Source organism: Ambystoma mexicanum, chromosome 5q (genome assembly GCF_040938575.1).
Source record: "Ambystoma mexicanum isolate Mex_15411 chromosome 5q, UKY_AmexF1_1, whole genome shotgun sequence".
Lineage (NCBI taxonomy): Eukaryota > Metazoa > Chordata > Amphibia > Caudata > Ambystomatidae > Ambystoma > Ambystoma mexicanum.
In genome coordinates this window covers 1,119,002,956-1,119,023,874 of record NC_090933.1, presented here as the reverse complement: position 1 = coordinate 1,119,023,874, position 20,919 = coordinate 1,119,002,956, and the positions used below count along the sequence as shown (strand labels likewise).

Sequence of the window (20,919 nt, the reverse complement as noted above, 5' to 3'; positions counted from 1 at the left end):
TCTCCTTGTGCGTTTGGCCTTGCTTGTTGTGTGCTCTTGTGCTCTGCCTTTATCCCTGTGGGGAAGCTAAAGGGCTGTCAGGTGTGTGTGGTTCTGGTCAATTGCCTCACTCTGCCTGACCCTTGTGTTGGGAGCTGTCAGGTAAACGGATCTTGTGTTAGTCCATTGTCTTTCTCTGTGTAAGAAAGTGTTTGTGTCGGAAAAGGGGGTGGGGAGGTGGTGGTAGGGCTTCTAAATACCCTACAGGGTAGGATGTGGAACAGGTGTTACTGGGAATGTGGTACCGTGTCTTGCCCGTCAGTGTCCCACTTCCACCCCCGATGACAATCCATCCAGGTGATCCTCCCCCACTGGTCCACCCCCAGGAACTGGATCCAACAGCGATGGCCGTGTCCTGGCCGCCTGGATGACTGATCTCTGGGGACTAGCAGGTGAGACACTGTGTAATGATCCCTAGCAGAACACCTGCAGGGCACCAGAGGTAAGCGTTACATACCTTCAGGTTTCACAGAGAAGAGTGAGAATCATTTCCGGAACTTATACTCTGTTGGGAAGGAACTAGGGTCCTCCCGCACCCCCAAGTGCTTTAGAATTAGGCAAGACCTCTCTTTTAGGTACTATAGGCACTGGGAAGGCTCTCTCATACAGATCTAATCACATACACAGACATGGGCAGGCACTGAAGAAGGACAAGGCAGAAACTGAAGAAGTCAGTTATTGTTTAAATATAAAGCACAACTAACTATGAGCTGGATACATTTGTAATGTCAAGATCCTATGCATTGTAAAATCTTAGTACGGTAAATGCAAACTCTCCCTTCCAGGAAGAATGTGGTTTGTGCTCAAAATTAACTACAGGATTCCGTGGTGTTCGCTAGCACTGGCAGAGTACACGTGACTCACCAGCTGTCTACTGTCCGTCAAGGGTCCATGCGGGCTAAGAATAGGGGATTTACATGCTCGTGCACAAAATGCAGAATTATGAAAATAAGGTTTAAAAGGAGATTACAGGACAAGATAAAAACATGAGTAGAATGAGTGAAATAGAGAATGACTGGAAAATGTATATATAATATAATATTCATAGGTAGCAAAATGAAGGAAAGCATGAGCTACAGTGTATTCTTGCATCAGCTAGCAAATTGTAAAGCATCATGCTCTGACAAAATCGCTGACAATGAAGAAAGAAAGGATTTGGAGCATACCTTGTATGGAAGCAGGATGGATTGGGATGAAGCCATAGCCCGTATCCAGTTACGCCACTACAGCAAGACCAGACTATATAAACTCCTGCAGGCACCACTGTGGCAGGAGAAAGGAACTGACAAGGGACAGAAGAAGATCATTCAGGCAGCACAGTTCTTTGCTACCATCCTCATGTTTGTAAAATTAAACTTGTTATCCTTACAAGATAGACTCTTGGCCTGATTTCCATAGAGCAGTGTATTTATTCTGGTGTGAGCGTAATTAGGACCACCCTTACAACTCGTCCCAGTAAAGACCAAATAGTGAAAAAGAGCGATGATCTTTACTGAAACCCTCATACTTGTGCCAGTAACGACCAAGTGTTCAAAATACATAAGACGAGTGAGAACCATTACTGGAACACTCATACTCGTCCCAATAAAGACCAAGTATTGAAAATACATAAGAAGAGTGACAGCTATAATTGGAAACTTTCCATTTGCCCTAGTCAAGAAAAAGATTGGACATTGAGTAAAGATAAAGCCTCAAGATTAACTAACAATTGAAGGGAATTGCCCAAAGGAAAAGGGGGTATAGAAGCATATAAGATCGCAAGAGAGAGGAATAAAACAAAGAGGGAGAACCAACATGTAAAAGACAGAGTTGAGAAATTGAAGAGCCCAATATTTGAACTATACGACTTGATAAAAGTAGTTACAAAGAACTGCCTACAGATACTTTACTACAGTGAACCTGCTGAGAATGGAGTCATTCTCCTGTGCCTTAGTTGTTTTTATAGTGGCAGGGACAGGTTATGTTTCTTTGGACAGAGAACACGTCTTCCTTTTGGCCTTGCAAGGCTGGGGGGTTTTGTTTCCCCACTCTTGCATGGTCCATTGGGAATGCATGCTGGACAACTGCATCTTTAAGTGTGCATATGTGGGCTCCTTTGCCTCCCCACACATTCAGACTTCTTGGAGCGGCATGTCAGGAGGGCTTCAGCTCCTACACGCACATGCAGGAACCAGGAAGGGCTCTTTGTTTCCTGTTCATGTGGCACAGGAGCCAGACGGCTTCAGTGTTCCCTGGGAGGCTGGCGCCCTGCGAGGAGCAGAGTCCTGACCGGGGATGAAGGTAGGAAGAAAGTAGTAGGTTTGCATGCGTGTGTTAATGAATGTGTGTGTGTATGATGGATGGGTAGGTGCTGGCTACACAAGTGAATGAGCAAATGTATGGTGAATGGGTGTGCGACTGAATGCTGTGTGAATGAGCGAGTGAATGGTATGTGGTGTGTGCATGTGTGGTTGTGCCGGCCCACTGGTTTTGGTGGAAGGGGTGGGGACACACAACACAATGGCATAATGCCATTTTTATTGGGCATCTATAATATAATAAAGCAAGCATTACAAGTATTTTTACATGGCTAGACTGGCGTTTTGATGCATCTAGCCATTTCTTACTTTGACTTAGCATTTTTTTTTACTGGGTATCTATAATAAAGCAAGCATAACAAGTGTTATTACTTGGCTATACTCACATTTTGGTGCAGCCAGTCTAGCTATTTCTTATCGTGACATGGCATTTTTAGCTGGGCATCTGCGATAAAGCAAGCATGATGTGTTATGTGGCTGGACTGACATTTTCGTGCAGCTATGTTGGACATGTTTTCATATTGTGGCATGACATTTTTAAAGGCAAAGCCAGCAGGAGCATGGTCTTATGTGTGGATATATTGGCACATCCAGCATGGACATATTTTCTTGTAGTATCGTTTCTGGCATTATGTGCAAAGCAACCATGAGTATGTTCTTATATGGGAATACTGGCATATATTAGTGCAGCCAGCATGAAAATCTATGGGCACATCCAACATGAACATTTTTTGCATACTGGCATAGATTGTTGGCAAAAGCATCACACAACTGCATTGGGAAATGCTCCTGTACACTATTGCTGGCTTACATCCATTTGATTTTTCATGAGTTACCCTACAAAACCAATTGCAAACTATCTGGCTTTTTAGCCAATATTTCACTTAAAGTGTGCTGAAATATGGCACCATTTTAACCCATTATTAAATGTTACACATTTTAGAATGTTGATGTTGGTTATTCAGGATTGCGTGGATCTTAGATCAGTTCAGATGTTTTGTATTAAAAGTTGATTTTTTTGTCAACTATAATACAAATTAAATTAAAAATAAATGTGTGTGATCGGCCTCCAGGGGGCGCAGAGATTCAGATGTCTCCATAAACGTCTCCTCGCAGGGCCTCTTCGCGGGCTGAGCCCCCATTTGAGGAGATCACACCTCTGACGGGACGTGCAAAGGCTGGGTGCACCCCCGGTCCCATTCTCTGGACGGAGGGTGCACGGAAACGGGAGGAAAGTCCGAATTTAACATCAGCGGGGAAGCCGATGCGCAGGGTCCCCCGGCTGCGAGAGGGAGGAGCCCCAGAAGGCCACTGCGGAGCCGGCGGTGACAGGGGTGTGTGCACGCCTCCCTCTGACCATAGAGAATCAGGACACCCGCAGCACCCTGAAAGTACCGCTTACAGAAGGGCAGGTGGGACGCAGAGAGGCACCCGGGGTCTCTGATCTCAGGGCCCCCCAACAGGAAAAAGATACTTCCAGACAAATAGAACAAGCAGTGGGGTGAGGGCCCCCCCAGGTCGTTCATGTGGGCGTGTGACCCCATCATAGCGGATCCAACCGGGGCAAGGGTTGTACCCAGAGGAGTTTGTTTGGAAAATTGAGGTTTCTTCCCAATCCAGGTGTGGAGCCCTGGAGGGCCTTCTGGAGCGCTCCACGACTAAGCTGTTTCAAAGACAAAGGGCACCCACCCGCACACCATAGAGGCCCCCCACCTTGGCATTAAATAAAGACTTCAAGGAGGTGCTTGTTCCCGATATTGGGGGCCGGGCCTGTGACCCCGCCGGATGGTCTCCATCAGTTCGGGGGGGCACAGTAACATTCATTAGGGGTCAGACATGTCGCCCCATGGATCCAATTGCATGGGCGGAGGGTGGGGACAAGGTACATGGACGCAAGGAAGAAGCTGGTCGAGTACATCCCTCTAGCCCAGAGGAGAACACGCCCGACTGAGGTAAAGGGTCAAAGACGGGAGAAGACGCCAGAATACCAAAAAGGATGTAGCGGCCCTCCTGGAGGAGATCAGAAGTATGTGGGCGGACATTCGGGGGAGAATTGACAAGATGGAGAAAAGAGGAGGTGGAACATAACCAGTCCTCCCTGGGCACAGAGACCCAAATGGATGTGCGTCTCACGGAGGTAGAAAGAAGGGAGGAGGAAATCCTTTCTGAAGATGGGTGACCTAGAGAATCGCGAGAGGTGCAATAACCTATGGTTATTTGGGGTCCTGAGAAGGATGGGGAGACAGAGACTTGCGAAGCGCCCTTTTCGGCATCACCAAACTCATCTTTGATAATGACGCCATCAACTATGTCAAGATCGAGCGGATACACGTGGGGGGTGCGGCGGGTGACCCCAGATCCTTTCTGGTTTGCTTTCATAATTATAGTGATAGACTACAATTCTGGAACAGGCAAGAAAGAAGGGCTCAGAAATGTATGGTTCGGCAAAGGCGACGGTCTTCCAGGACCTGTCCGCCCTCAACCTCTAGAAAGAGAAGACTCTGTGCTCCCCTCACCAGGTGGCTGAATGAAAAGGAAACCGGATACAGGTGGGGGTTCCCTTTCTGTATATCGTTTGAAGCAGAGGGGAGCAAATATGGACTTAGCTCGGAGCAGGAGATTAAGAGGGCTATGAGCGAACTGCTAGGAGCAGGAGAGACTCCTCACACTTCAAGGGAACCAAAGCCGGACGGAGGACACTGGCAAACACAGGGATCAAGGAGAAGGTGTATTGTGGTTTCGCAGAAGTTCAGGAAGCTGAACACTCCCCCGGCTGATGGGACGTGACGCAACAGGTGATGGCGCGCCACCATGGGGTGGCAGAGCAACGGATATGGAGTGTCGGAAAGGACCTGGACTCACGGGCCCGGGTAATTCGATATGTCCTTCACCATTAGTGGGGGCACCACACATTATGTTTTTTTGAGGGGGCAGTTCGATTCATGGGTCAATAAGATGGGGGTGTGGGCTTGGGGGGAACTTGGGGGAAGTGTGGAGTGTTAAGTATCTGTAGGGGGGGCAATTGGGTGGGGGAATGTTGGGGGGCTCAAGAATACGAAGTGTGGAAAGCAGGGGCAACCCCATCCCATAGGTGGTTCGGTCTTCGAGGTTCACGCTTGCCACAGTGCATGCTCCCAACCAGGGACAGTTACGTTTTTTGTAAGTCACAATTGCAAAAATTCTGGTAGAAAGTTTGGGGCACCTGATCACAGGGGGGGGGGATTTCAATACATGGGCAGACCCAGACATGGATAGGCAAAGGTTCAGGGATAGGGCGCGGGAGCCGCCGGGCCCTGGACACCACGAGTTTCAGAACTCACCGGGAGAATGGGGGTTGAGGGATATATGGCGCCACCTCCACCCGGGGACTAGGGTTTACATGTTTTACTCCCCACCTCATGGGACTTATACATGGATTGATTACCTCTATATCTCGCGATATATATGGGAGGAAGCACGGGTTCAGAGATCATCCCAATCTTGTAGTCCGACCATGACATGGTGACGGTGGATATACAGTGGATGGATCTTTCCCCCAAAGGGTCCAAATGGAGAAGCAATGACTCACTTTGGAAGGACCCTGTGTTCTTCACAAAATTCAACAAGGAAATAGGGGAGTACTTGAAGGTTAATGATGATGGGGAGGTGGATATGAGAATCGTTTGGGAGGCGGGTAAGGCTACATGGAAAGGGATCCTAATTCGGGAAGTTGCACTCAAAAAGAGTGAAAGGGTGGTAGTTAAGCAGAGATTGAGGGAGGAGATCCGACATCTGGACGCGAAGGCCCATGACCACTCCTGAAGTCAGGAGGAGAGCATACAGGAGGCGAGGGTTAAGATGCAGGAATTGAGACTCTTGGAAGAAGGGAAAAACATGCGTAGCCTGCTCTTCCTGAAACAAAAGGTCTATCAAAAGAGGGATAAAGCAGACTCCCTACTGGCCGTGAGGCTGAGAGGTCAGCGTGCGGATAGGTGGGTCTCAGAAATTGTGGAAAGTGACAGGGCAGCGGGTGTAACAGGGGAGGGAATTCCAGAGGTTTCGCAGACTTTTATAAGAAGTTATATGCCTCAGAGGTTTCTCCCGAAGCACAGGATATTGACGCCCATCTGGGGCCCATTATTCTGCCCAAACTTTCTGAGGAAGAATCCTCCGTATTGGAGGCTCCCATAACAGAGGAGGAAGTTAGAAAGGCAGTGGCAAAATTACCCTTGGGGAAGGCACCAGGGAAAATGGCTTCACCGCTGGGTTATACAAAACATTTCTCCCCGCCCTACTCCCTTTCTTAACCAAGTTGTTCAATTATATACTTGATACAGGTCGGGCACCAGAATCCTTCTCCTGCGCTCATATCACAGTAATTCCTAAAAAGGGAAGAGATCATCGGAGATGTGGGGTATATCGGCCAATTTCCCTCCTTAATACGGATGCCAAGCAGTACACTACGGTGAAAGCCACGAGATTGGAATGGTATATGCCGAGTTTGATCCACTCGGACCAAGTGGGGTTCATTAAGGGTCTACAGGGGGCGGACAAGATGAAGAAGACACTTCATCTCATACATGCATCCCAGGATATGAGAGGGGACCCGTCTCTTCTTTCAATAGACTGTAAAGGATTCCAATCGGGTGCCACACCGGACCAGGACTCTTGCCCTTAGCCTAAGATGTAGAGCTCAATTAGAATAAGTTTTCTTTATTTTCCACTAATTCGAATTGAGCTGGCAACCAACTGGTCTCACACCCCCTTTTACAAATACCCTGGGTCACAATGGACCATAAATCAGGCCGGTTGGTGGGAATACAATATTTATTTTAAATTCAAAGAAAATCACACAGTTTGAGTATTGGGCAGCAATCACCAATGGGGTGATAATAACAATGTAAACTAATGAAATACACTTGGTTGACCTTTTACAAGAACATATCCAAAGCACAGATGAATAGGAACAATTTTACTGTTCAGGTAGATAGCACCCGAGTTCTGATTTCCCCCTGCAATGCTCCCTCAAACCCCAATTAACCACATTTTGAGTGGACAGAAAGGAACAGCAAGGAGTCACGGATATTAGGCAGAAAACAGAATTAAAATCTGACCTTCCCTCACTAAATAAGATTTTAAAACCCTTTGCAATTCCATAAAATGACACTCGGAATTGGTAAATAAATAATTACATGCAGTTGAATAAATGAGATAAATATGACTTATCACAGTATCAGGGATGTAATATCACTAGCAACTACAAGGCAAGGTATCAACAAAGGGCATACAGTTCAAAAAGCAACTTGAAAGCAAGAACACAGTGCAGCCAAAATCACACATTGAAAAGTTGCATTTTACACTTTTTGCAGTTTTAAATGTCAAAAATGTTCTTTACAATAAACGGATGAAATACACAGAATTGGAACGCGGTTTTTAAACTGGGTGATAGAAGCACATCACTGGGACAATAGGAAGGTGACAGAGTGACTATAGCTGAAGAACTGGATGAGATTTTCAAGGTGAAAGAAATTCGGTTTTGGTAAAATAAAGCAGTGAAAATGAGAAAATCGGTTTGGAAAGAAGAAAGACAAATTTCACTTACATTAGATTTAATGGCTAGAAAAAAGGGACGCCACCCGTGAATAGAAAGGTTACGCTGCAGTTGTAACCCTTCACACAGTGTGCCTCCTTTCTTAAGGAGAATTAATTTAATAAAAATATTTCTAAGGACTTACAAGACAGAAGTGAATGGAAGAATGGCGCTAGCACCAGGAAATCAAGGACAGGATGCACAAATAATTCTGCCAGTTTTAAACAAGTTATCAGGGTATGGAACAAAAACAAAGTATCAAGATGGGGTATGCTATGGGATGGGGAAATACTCACAATCCGCACTTGAGTTTGGGATTTGGGACAGTCAACCGGGTTCTGGACGCAAAGGCTCTGGTCACAGCAAGGCAACAGAATCTCCTAGTAGAACAACAGCTAGACCTGTCTGGTCACTGGATCGCAAGGGTACAGCTGGCATGCAGATGGTGGGGCAAAAAGCCAGTCTCGTCACAGGATACTCCCAAAAGGGTACCACAGCTTTTCCCCCTAGTTATTGGGGTTTTTAGTGGGGTTTCTGGATCAATGGTCCTGCCTGGATAGGGTCAGCTGTGCTCTGGCCTGGCAGTAGAATTTGGAAGCTTGCAAGATGAATGTGTAATATCTGGATACGCAGGTGCTGGAAAATTCTGAAGAGAGTGTCCCTGTCTCTGCCCGCTTCCCCTTTTTATAAAAGGAGGGTGGCTCACAGGATTTATTGTTGGGCAGGACTAAGCTAGACCTACCCCAAAGAACTGGATAGGTCAGCCTATATTGGTCACCTCCTCAAGGAGGGGACTCAGTTTATGGGGTTGTGTTTTTATGAGGTGCAAAGCCATCCCACAGTCCTTTTTACCTAAAATCAATCTTAACATAAATCACACATTTATACAATTGTGGCACTTTTGCAAATTACATAGGCAAATTGCAAATTTCATACAGAGCATGGTGTTCCCACTCCCGACGACATTATTTCGCCCTTCTAATAGTTTTCCGCTGTTTTTAGTGGGAACCGCTTCACCCAAAATCCCACCATTTTAAGCATTTATACATATTATCATAGGGCACATTTCCATACATTTTCTATGTTGCACCATATGTACTTTTCCCATGATTCACATTCTCCTGGTGTTTACGTCCCATACATACTATGGACAGCCACAATATCTTGTTTGAAAGCCATGAAAATTACCTTTAAACTGTCAAACTTTTACATTACTGCGTTGTCCGGTTATGACTTAAAAGTGTATTCATCAAATAGTCTTTTGAGCAAAATGGGCTGGCCTTTGCCCTCCAACTAAGACCATTTCTTCCCAGGCTACCATCAAATGTCAGTTTAGCCCAGGGATGCCATGGAGTTGCTCAGTTTGAGTGAATAGTAGGTGTCACTTCCAAAAGTAACACTTAGGTGTTCTGGAGCTCTATTGTGTCAGCCTGGAGTCCAGCCACAAAGTCTGATGGGGGTGTGATATTCTGCCTCTTGGCCATTCAAAGTTTCCAAGGGCAGAAAGTAACACGTATGTGTCCCAGAAGTCCCTTTATGGCTCCTTTTGTCCATGTAAACTGAGCAGGAAACCTGTTTGACTGGTTCCCCAGTACAGCCAATGCATTTAATTATTATTTTATTTTATTTTGCTATGAATCAGAAGTAAGTCTGTTAAAATGAAACACTATCTAGATGTTACCCAAACCCCCCATACATTTCTAGGCAAGGACTATTCATCATTACGCTTTTAAAGCAGGCATTTTTCTTGTTTGCAAAAGCACATTTTGACACGTGGCGAATTCTGCTGGGATGTCCCCTTCAAATTTGGTTCTCTCTCCCATCTGGATTCCAAACCTTGTTTGCAGCCCTAGTCAGTTTCTCTTACACAGCAGTATTTCCAAGGCAAATGTCCACTGAAATTGATATGTGCACAGAGAGCTAGGGTTTCTTTTGAAGTGTTTATTTTTGACTCTTTGTAGCCAAAAGTCAAGCGTTTTTCTGTATGGCTGAGAGTAAAGTTTCTGGTGATTTCCCAGATCTTGCCTGACACAGCCAGTCATTCAGTGATAATGCTTTCTTTGGCTGTAGCACCATCTGAATGTGGATGGGCACAGCAGGATCTCCCTGAATCAGAACTGTGTAAAGTTTGAATAGATGAAAAAGAGCATCAGGTCACCATCATTTTAAACAACAAATATTTCCTTTTTCAAGGGGAAATGTGGAGCTAGCAGCAAAGCAGCGCTGCTTTTCAATTCTCTTCCTTGTGCATGTAAGAAAATACACTGGCAGCCTTTCTCAGTGCGCTCCCTGTTCCATCCAATAGGTGTTTGGCAAGACAGTGCAGCTATCATTTTGTAGCTGCAAAACAAAGTGCTGGTGGGGGGAAGTTGGGGGAAGTGTGGAGTGTTAGGTATCTGTAGGGGGGGCAAGACGCTGAGAAGGCCTTTGATCGGGTGGAGTTGGGTTTTCTCAGGGCAGTTTTAGTTAAGTTTGGTATGGGGGAAAGGCTCTTTCGTGGGGTTCTGGCAGTGTACACATCCCCAAAGACCTAATTCATGGTGAACAATTCTCGCTGTGGTTCGCGCTTGGGAAGGGAACTAGGCAGGGCTGTCCCCCTTCTCCTACACTGTACGCTATGTCTATAGAACTCCTTGCCCAGAGGATCAGGGATGAACCAGGGGTGAGGGGCATCAAAATGGGAGGGGTGGAATAGAAGGTCACCTTATACGCATACAACATTCTGCTCCATTTGAGCGAACCTCTGGTCTTCGTACTATCTGCTCTCCGACTGATCGACCTGTATGGTACTATGTCCGGGCTTAAGATTAATATAGAGTAGTCAGTTCTTTTTCCCTTGGACAGAGGGAGGGGCGGGGATACAGAAATGTTCAGCCCACTTGGGCTGAAGGTTAATGTGACCACGATGAGGTACCAAGGCATTAATCTCACTAGGGATCTGGAGAGCCTATTTGACACCAGTTTTCCTCCACTGAAGCTGAAAATACACTAGGACAATGAGAAATGGCAAAAGCTGACTATCTCATGGTTGGGTCGTCTCAATGCACTGAAAATGGTGGTCCTCCAGAGCGTAGTATATTTATTCCAAATGCTCCTGATATGCATACCAGAGATTTTTTTCGGGAGGCACAGGGGGCGCTTCATAGTTTCCTCTGGCAGGGGAAAAAGGCCAGAATTCTGAGCACTACCCTAACGTTACCAATGGAGCAGGGAGGGGCTGGCCTTCCCGAGGTGCGGCTCGATTATAAGGCGGCCCAGCTTAGAATTCTGATTCCCCACCTGAGGTCCCAGGTAGACCAACAATGGGTGGCAATGGATAACTTCCCCCTGGGCCCGGCCACGGTTGGGGAATGGCTGTGGGTACCCAAGAATAAACTGCCACAGAGAATCTGCGATCACCCGTTTGGGAACTATATAGGATATCTGGAGACAGGGGGTGGACATGAAGGTGGTCACCACGTGGCCGTCTCCTTTGGGTCACCTCTGGGTACCGGGAGTTAGAGACACCATACCCAACCCAGGAAGGTTTTAGGGATGATTCGAGGCCGACATAGGCAAATTTTTGGTATTTCTGTTCTTGCAGCTAAAAGGGGCCTTCACCCATCCGAACGTCAGGGACAAGACAGGTAGAGAGCTCACCCTGTTTGAGAAGTTACTGGACAGGTGCACGACAATGCCTGGGTTAATATCAGCCATATATTGGGCCTTGGGTGGGGCTGGAGGTGGGGCCACGGAGCACTTGAGAGGGCGATGAGAAGGGGACTTGGGGGTAGAAGTAGATGAGACCCTCAGGAATAGGCTCAGCAGGGGCGTTACTAAGACATCACTATCTTACAAATATAGGCAGAACACGGTTAAGCTCCTCCATAGGTGGCAGTTTGACCCGGTCAGACTGTCAAAGATGTTCCTTGATATTAGTCCCATGTGATGGAGGGGTTGTGAAGGGAGAGTTGATTATTGCCATGTGTGGTGGGCTTGTCCCAGGATACAGTTTTTCTGGGAACAAGGTCCTTGGATGGATTAGAGACCTAGAAGGGATAAGCAGAGATAAAAATCCCCTGTTGGTTTTGTTTGGAATGGAGGAGGTGGATGGGGAATACTCCAGGCTCCCAAAAATGGCAGCATCCTTACTGCTGGCTGCCAGTGCAAGCATTGCCACCAAATGGAAAAACGAATACATACCCAGTAAGAGAGAGTGGGCCAATGTGGCCAAAAGCATTTACATGATGGAAAGAATCACAGCGGGAATCCATGGAAGGCTGGGGCCGATGGAGATGTAGTGGTACCACTTTATTGTCAGATATATGACTCCAGACTTGCAGACAGGGTAAAGGGAGGTGGAACTCACTGGGGAAGGTATTAAGGTATGGAGGTTAAGAAATGAAGGGGTGCATTTGAGGAGTGGCGGTGCCATTCAGAGGGTGATCTTGGAGTAACGAGGGCGGGTGGACTGAGGGGGCCTAAAAGTAGTCTATTCACCGGACAAGGGCCTTTAAACCTGAACATTGAAGGAATAAGCTGTACTAGAGGGCCTGGGGGTGAAAGAGGGGGAGTTGTTGATGTCTTTTCCTGTTTTTCTTTTGAAGCACTAATGTTGTAAGGTTGTAATATTGCATTCTCCTGCAAAACAAAATAAAATCAAATGTGCAAATAAAATGTTTTTAAAAAAAAGGTACCAGCTGCCACTGGTTGGTGGTGCAGGAGGAGGTAGAGAGAGAGTTAAAGGTGTAGGAGCAAGAGGAGGTGGAAAGAAATGTAATGACATACTAGATGGAGAGAGAGAGGTGAAGGAAGAGAGGTTGCAGCAGGAAGAGACCTTTGAGGAGCCTAGAAGACGGTATAGCAGCTCAACCACCATTCCAAGATGGTGGCATAATGCCATGATTTGCCCCTACCTACCTGCACCTCTGAAAACTGCAGACAGTCAACTGTTTCAGGTTGCAACTCAATTGACCAGCCGGCTGACCCATGTAATCAGACATCACACCATCATTCTGTTGTGTAAGGACAGACATGCCCAGGCGGATCAGTAAAGAGAGGTAGGCCAAGAAAAAAAGCCTCTTCACAAAGCTCGCCCTCCCCGCCATGCAGCCCTGCTCTGGGTGTTTCTCAAATATGGTGGCTTTGGAGTGGTTGTTTCTCCTCCTGGTAGGTGTGTATGTAGCACAAGGCTGTCCTTCTAGGCCCCATTCCCTCCCCTTCCTATTGCTTGTTGCTTTGCCCTGCTCGGTGGCTAAATATCACTTACCATCAGACTTTGGGACTTCACTTTCAGCCAGGCCTCTGGCGTTGCTCCTGTGCACCGCACTTAACTCATCATCTGTCCCACTGGATTGCTCCCATTTTGATTATGCAGTATTTAACACTTTTTTCCTCCGTCCAGCATTTTGAACCTCACCAGTATTCTTCTGGACTCCTATGTACACTTTCCATTACCATATTTCCCCTTCCTCCCATTTAATGACAGGATCTAAATTCGGAATTTTGTATTTTACATAGTTTATATAGCGCAATACGCTAAAGTGCTTAAGCAAGAAAAAACGGTACAACAATATGAAAATCATATTGAATGGACACTCAAGTGTTTAACACGTGATGCTTAAGATGAGAATGAAAATGTGCAAAGGGAGACAGTGACAGATCACGGAGGGAGAGGAAGTGCACTCCAATAGTTGGGTGCAAAGAGAGAATGGACGGAAACGAGATTGAGCACTTGAAGGATGAGGAACAGATATGAGGAATTGGGACGTGAGCAAAGAGAATGGGAAGAGGAGTAACAGACGATTAAGAGATAGCGCAGGGAGAATAGAATCATGGGGGAATAGGCGAACAAGAAGACAAATAGAATCATTGTAGACAGAACGAATAGCAGCTAGCTGATAGGCAGTGAGACCAAGAAGAAGACTATAGGAGGAAGGATAGCCTAGGGGCAACGCGTTGTCTTGGAAGCAAGACAACGAAGCAAAACCCAGGTTCGAAGATTCCTCGTTATAAAAGAACAATTATAATTATAGCTGTGGAAAATCTCTAAGAAGATGAGGGATAAAACAAGGGTTTTGGTGCCTAGGAATGAAAGAACAAACTTGCTCTCCTAATGTTAAAAGGAAAGAATACAAGAAGGGTTGTTCTAAGTGGGAATTTATGATTTAGTCTTTCGTTAACTAGTGTCCGAATACATTTAAAAAAACACTGAGAACTGGGTTTCAAGTGGTTTATTTCACGCGTATCTGATTTTCTTTAAACCTTATTTTGCATTATTTTGTATTTTCTTAGAGAAACAGACATTTATAAATGTATTTACATCTGTTGTGTTTCAAGATTTTACTTAAAGCATTTCATCATGGCAAAAAATCTATTGGCAACAGAAAAGAACAGTGGCCCAGCGTCTCCCAGGGTTTAGAGAGGGGATTTGGGATATGTGTGCAGAACGGGTGTTTTAGGTGGAATATATAATAGCAGCCTAAGCAAGTGATCAAGGGGTAACAGAGCCGAAAGTCAACACCATGGCCATGTTAAAGAGATAGAAACGTTGAGAAAGCAACAGAGGTGATGTTAGAAATAAATGATAAAGTTGTCCTTGTGTCCTTGAACTTGCTACTACGCGCTCCCTCTCTATGTACCACCTTTCCTGTTTATACATCTGGATTTCGGTATTGCCACTGCGAGAGCCCTATAATTCTGCCCACACGTTTAAAAAGAGCTTGTATTGACATTTAGCGTGTCGCAAAACATCAAAATAAAATAAGTATGTTGTGGGTGCAATACCATGAACGGTTTTGCAGTGGCAATGCTGTTATATATAGTGGCCACACCATTTTAAAAATGTTTTTCAGCGGTAACACTGGCATACAGTGTAGTGATAGGAAGCATAAAAAAAATATTACTGTGCACCGTTGGGAACCTTGCATCAATTAGATTTTTTTTATCTCCCATTCTATAAAGCTAATTGTAAATTGCATGACTTTTTAACCACATTTAATTTGAAAATTGTGCTGTAACCCATTATTTAAAAGATATTCACCTGGGAAAACCCGCATAGTACTTAAAGGGTCCCTCGCTATCTCGGTTGCACATGCCAATTCAAGGGGAAACGTGAGTAACCCGCACCTGGCACTAAAAGCTGCCTCCACCACTGCTGCAGCCCTATGATTTTTGTGACATGATGCCCAACTAGTTTCACATTGCCGGAATTCACGATTTCACCTACTGCCACCTGCGATGTGCATGACCCACATCCCTGTGCAATAGCAATTGACGAATGATTTACTTTTACGTTATTTATCATTTATCACTCTTGCTGCAAAGCGCAAGGCACAGCAACGAAGAGCAGCATTGCTTAGCCCTGCCATTGTTTTTTTTGTTTGTTAGCTAGCTATGCTGTTCTGTATTCCATGCATTCAACTGAGTTGCCTTGTTTGTTCTTTCACGTAGGGATTTATGTTCATCATTCTTTTGAAGCGCCCACTTTGCAGCAAATTTGATATATTTAGAAAGCCACCTATTGTATATAATGACCTCTGCTCATGAAATCGTTTGCAGGCAATAATTCCCTGGTGGCACGGAAGACATGAGGTCCTCAGCGTCAAGGCTGTCCAGCTTCTCATCAAGGGATTCTCTCTGGAACCGGTAAGAAAAGTGGCAACGCATGTTTCTCACCGTGATGCAACGTGTTGTGTTCTGCGACTGCTCTATAGTTATCACTATAGCATGCGATTTTTGGATGCAGCAGCTGTGGATAATTATTCTTCATAATCTTTTTTTGTTTATTCATCTATTTATTTTACACACCGTTTCCTTCGGAAGCCTTTTCCTGTTTTGTAACTTAAACTTACTCGCTAAAAGCCCTTTCGGAAAGGGGTCCTTGGCAGAGATCAATACTGTAGATTCAAGCGGTAATTGTCTAAACATGTTAAAAGGAAAGACTGTAATATTTATAAAGCAATTTGCATTACTGCTTGCTGCACCGACATGAAACGCTTCCAAAGTACTTTGCAAAAAGCAGCTACCCAGAAACACTGCTACTTGTCTGAATGATGGCCGTTTACCTCAGGAATTATAAAACACATGTTGCAAAAATACGACATTGTTGGGGCTTGAATCGGTCTTATGGAGAAGGTTTTTCTCTTCAGGCACGTCTTGTTTGGCAGTATGTGGTTCCTGCAGTAAATTCCACTGCCCTGTAATGATACGTTTAAGATGTGTGCGAGTACTTCTCTGTTATTACTGAAAGACGGCTAACAGCTACTTGCTGCTCTCTGTTGGATCCAAACAATGAGAAATGAAAAGCACTTGTAACCCATAAAAAAAAGCCAATTTGGAAATGCTGCCTACTGGAGCTGTATTTACTTGTGTACACTATAGCTCGTTCGGCCTCATTTCTGGAGACTTCTTCTGAAGGAAAAAGGCATGACAACGACCAGCCAGGGCCTACAAAAATTGCTGAATGGTCTAAAGACAGAAGTTCAATATTTAGGAACTCCAAATGTTCGCATTGTAGCAATCCAGTCTTGCCTGAATAGTTCCTCCTACTATAAGGCCTTCATCTTGAAAAAAACGTAGAGGCATCACTTTCCCCAATATCAGGTACAGAAAAATACTATTCTTTACTACTTAACAGACTTTGACCTCCAGACATTCTGGAGGTCAAAGTCTGACGTAAAGAACTGTATTTTTTTGCACGCACACGAACCAGAGCGCTTTACTGAGAGTGCACCGATCCATTTGTATGTGCAGGGAGGGGCAGAAGCGCCTCCTTGCACATCCAAACATGCAGTACCCCAGCCTGCACCCCCAATGGGCCATGCAAGACTGGGGAAGCACGTGGGGTACGAACTGTCAAAGGGAAAAACAAGCCAGCCCAGGAGCAGTCCCTTAGCTTCAACAACCCAGCGCACATGCTCAATGAGCCATGCACAGCTGGGGGGCGTTTTGCTTTCCCAGCCTTGCATTGCATTGCCCATTGGTGATGGAGGTTGGGGTGCTGCACGTTTGTGTGTGCTAGGAGGCTCTTCTGCGTCTCCCTGAACATACAAACAAGTCTGGACACTCTCAATGGAGCACTCCGGCCCCTGCGGGTGCAGTTGCAGGAAGCACTATTTGTTTCATGGCTCTTGTTCGTGCTATGCGGAACCCAGAAGGCTCGAGGTGGCAGAGCAGAGTCTGGACTGGGGCTGCATGTAGGTAAGATCTTTATTGTTTATGTATTATTACGTGTGTGTGTGAATGAGAAAGTGTAGGACGTATGGGTGCGCGTTTAAAGGACTGAGTCAATGCTGTGTGTGAATGAGCGAGTCAATGCTCTGTGTGTGTGTGTGTGGTCTCAAAACGGCCCGCAAGGACCCATATCCAACTTCATATTTGGTGACAGTTCTCTGTTTCTCGTCATTGGGCAGAGACTTATACCATATGTGGCATACGTACACAGTATATCTAACTAACACTCTATAGGGCTGTTTGTAGTTCACCTTAAACCTAAACTTCTAGAATCAATACACACAGCACTACCCGTCTATGCCCACAGGACTCCACCCCCCCCCCTCCTGTACCCGCTCATGTTTGTTTACCGTATTAGTATTTTTTCCATAGTTTGGGAGGGGCTGGAATATGAAGGTGCATTCCAACATTACTTGCCGGTAATCTTCATTACTCCAAGTCCTACTCTTCCTCTTGACATTCTCTCTGTCCCTAGTGTTCAGAACATCCCAGTTGCTTTGATATAGACAGGAGGCTTCTGGGACTGGTCAGGTGCTTTATCTCATACTTTAATGTTTTTCTAATTGTATCACCCATTGTGTACTGTCTCCTTGTTCAGCTTTGGTGCAAGCGATATATAAAGTAAATAACTACAAATACCCCCCCTCCCCATTGTCTGTAGGTGAGGCGGAGCTATAAGCTATAAATGGAAAGGGGGTCTGTCGGGTGGCCAATCCCTTCATGTACTGGGATGAGGAATTGTAGTACTAGGAGTAATGAAGATTAGGGGTAAGTAATCTAGGTAGTACTGCCACCAGATAGTAAATAGCTGCCTTTGTGAGGCACTGATATGATAGGTTATTTATAATGCGCTTAATACCTAGAGGTTTCTAAGCGCAGACCCGGGGGATCGAACCTGTGGTGCTCCATGTCGTCTTGCTTCCAAGGTGTGCACGTTGCCCCTGAGCTATCATCTCGAGACAATAGGCACTGTTACTGTAACCATGCAGCCTGTAAAGTGTTGCCACATACTGCCCTAACAAGGTTCACTGCAGCGTCAATTACACACTCAGTCAAGCAAAACCATACGAATGTTTGAAGTTCTGAACAGCTTCTGCTCAGATGAAGTCATTTAAGCTGCATCACTATTGCACAGTGTGTGGTGTCAGCGTGCAAGGGCATCTGTGGAATAGAAATAACCTTTATGCCATCCTCAGCAGGCTGCAAAGTGCAGTAGTGTGGTATGGCTAAAAGTGAAAGCATCTGTGGAAGGAAAATAACCATTTGTTCATCCCCGGTAGGCGGCCTGCAAAGTAGTGTTGTCTGCTGTTAAGAAATGCACATGCAAGGGCTTCTCCAGAAGGAAAATGAATCACAGCCATAGACTGAAATATCAGAAGTCAATTCCCACGCACATTTGTAACGTGCTGACTAAGCCATGGAGAAGAACCTGCCAACCCTCAGCTTTCACATCAGAACGTCAGTTTTCTCGGTTCTTTCTCCAAATGCATTCAATGCTTTAGATTGTATTTAAAAGGGTAGTTCGGTCAAAAATTCTATTGGGCATGTATTTTAGAGCATACATCGATCGCTCTTAAAAAGAATTCCAATGCAACTTACCCAAATTCTTCTCACTTCGTGAAAACAACAGGTCGGGTACCGCCATCGTGTCCTAATCTTATCAGTTGGTCCATCGCCCTAAGTTCAAGTGCCCTTGTGGCACTAATTCAGATCGCACGCCCCTAACACAGACATCACTTAACGCTCACAATGAGCTCCACCTATTTTAATGACGTTAGTGGGCAGCATAGCCAAACGTACCCTATGATCACCAATGTTATAACGTCATCCAACGCAGAACCAATAACATAAACACACACATCCACAACAGATGCAAAACTTTTGTTTCTTTTCACAAAAAGGATTACAGTTTATTTTGATGAAAACAACAACAGTTGGGAGTGTAAAAAGTACTTTTAATTCTGACATAACATTGAAAAGAGGTAATTAGGTCCACGAAAACATGGGTAACTTTTTCCAATAGAGGTTATTGCTAGTGAGCATTGCATGGTTCTCATTTTTTGTTTAACTGTGAATGGTGATCTTATAATGCACATTCCGTTCATAGATCGATTGATCCCAGTCTTTGCATTCTTCACAGAAAGTTATTATCTTGCATCACCGATTTCTGATCGATGTACATGGCATTCCATTACATACTTTCCAACGAGGTTAGACTTTATTTATTGGTTATTTGTAAAGCACCTTTACAAAACCTTTGTTTCACAGTGCCACAAGACAAAAGATGGGGGAGGTGGTGGATGTTGGGAAATAGAGTGGGTCTTCCCACCCCCCAGGCCATACCGAATGAAAAGAACAAGTTACTTTCCCATGGTAACGTTCTTTCGACTGGATGTTCCTCCCACGTATTTCTCATCTTTTGATATCTCCAATATCCAACTTCAGCTGCTTCAGAAAGACATTTCAGTAGAGGGTGATGTGTGTCGACTCGATGTCCCTCGAGGGCCCCTGTCTCGAGGATGATGTTATCGAAGGTATATATAGCATGCGCAGCGCCCTTTGACTTCAGTTCTGTTTTCTCGTGTCATTTTTAATTAGAACCACCCGCATTAAAGCAGATTAGACCATACTAGACTCTGAAGGAGAGTAACATGGACATTGTACTGCAGGGTAGTGTCAGGCCCGCAGACTGGGGTCTCCTTTCACAGGGAGACTTTCCTCCCAAGAGCGCAGCCAGCAGAAGGCCAATGGCCACTGTCAGGCTAGGGGCTCAGGCGAAAAGGCAGGAGCAACAGCAGAGCTAGAAGGGAGGAAAAAGAAACAATGTTATATCCCTGTACCATAGGTGATAATGCACTAAACCACAAAACACCTCCCTAACACAATGCCCCACTCCTACCCGTTTCGAGACAGATGAAGAAGAAAACACCTACTGGGTGAGCTCCTGCCAGAAAAACCCCAGAGAGCAGGAAGTTCCCAAGCAGCACCAAGAAGAGTTCTGTGTAAGGTCTGTACAACAGCAAGGTTGCCTGACCCGTACGGCACGAAGGCGCAATCTAGGGAAAGACAGGAAGTCCGTAATCCACAGGGAAGAAGGTCCAACACAAAAGTCTTAAAGCCCAGTTAAAAAAATAGTTCCAGGAGAGTTCAAACACACAGATGCAGGGGGCAAGCTAATCCAGCATAGATACTGAAGTGGGAATCCACAGAGCGGGGCAAGGAAGAATCCGACAAGCAATCCAGAGGGAATATTCAGTTTGAGGGATACCAGGTGATCAAGTATCAAGATTGGCATCAGAAACAATCAAGGAAGAGCTACAATTCAATCGGGAGATTAGTTCATAGGGGTGGTGCACCAGACACCGACAAGGATGAGGCAAAGGCAAAGTCCGGGTAAAAATGCAAAGAATACCAAAGAAATCGGGAACCGAAGCAGGAAGTAGTGAAGGAAGAACAGCAAGAAGCTGCTTGCCGGGCAGAGTGCAACGTTTAAGGAGCACTGCCCGGCAAGTTACTAATGCTTAAGTAGGCTACTTCTCGTGTGGTTTCCATGGATCGGACATGTGTCCCGTCACAAGGGCGAGGCGCTGGGTTCCCTGGAACTTGTAGTGTGCAATGCCAACGTGCCGAGTATTGTCCCAAGCGCCATGCCAGGTGCCACAGTTTGGGCAATATGGCACAGCGAATAAGCAACACCATAGAGGAACAGGCCGTGACCGGTAGGCTGGGAGTGGCGATGAGGAATACGTGGGAGCAACATCCAGTCGAAAGAACATTACCAGGTGTAAGTAACGTCTTCTA

General features: G+C 45.6%; 1 protein-coding gene across 4 annotated transcripts in view; it reads left to right on the top strand.

Moving 5' to 3' along the window:
- The window catches only part of ASAP1 (ArfGAP with SH3 domain, ankyrin repeat and PH domain 1), a 2,617,237-nt gene that overhangs the window by 231,238 nt on the left and 2,365,080 nt on the right, over window positions 1-20,919 (top strand). For all 4 annotated transcript variants that reach the window (XM_069621633.1, XM_069621635.1, XM_069621634.1 and 1 more), the window contains exon 2: window positions 15,445-15,531. In XM_069621633.1, the coding sequence (XP_069477734.1) occupies window positions 15,473-15,531 (59 nt within the window). In that variant the 5' untranslated portion in view covers window positions 15,445-15,472. The remainder of the gene's footprint in view (window positions 1-15,444; window positions 15,532-20,919) is intronic.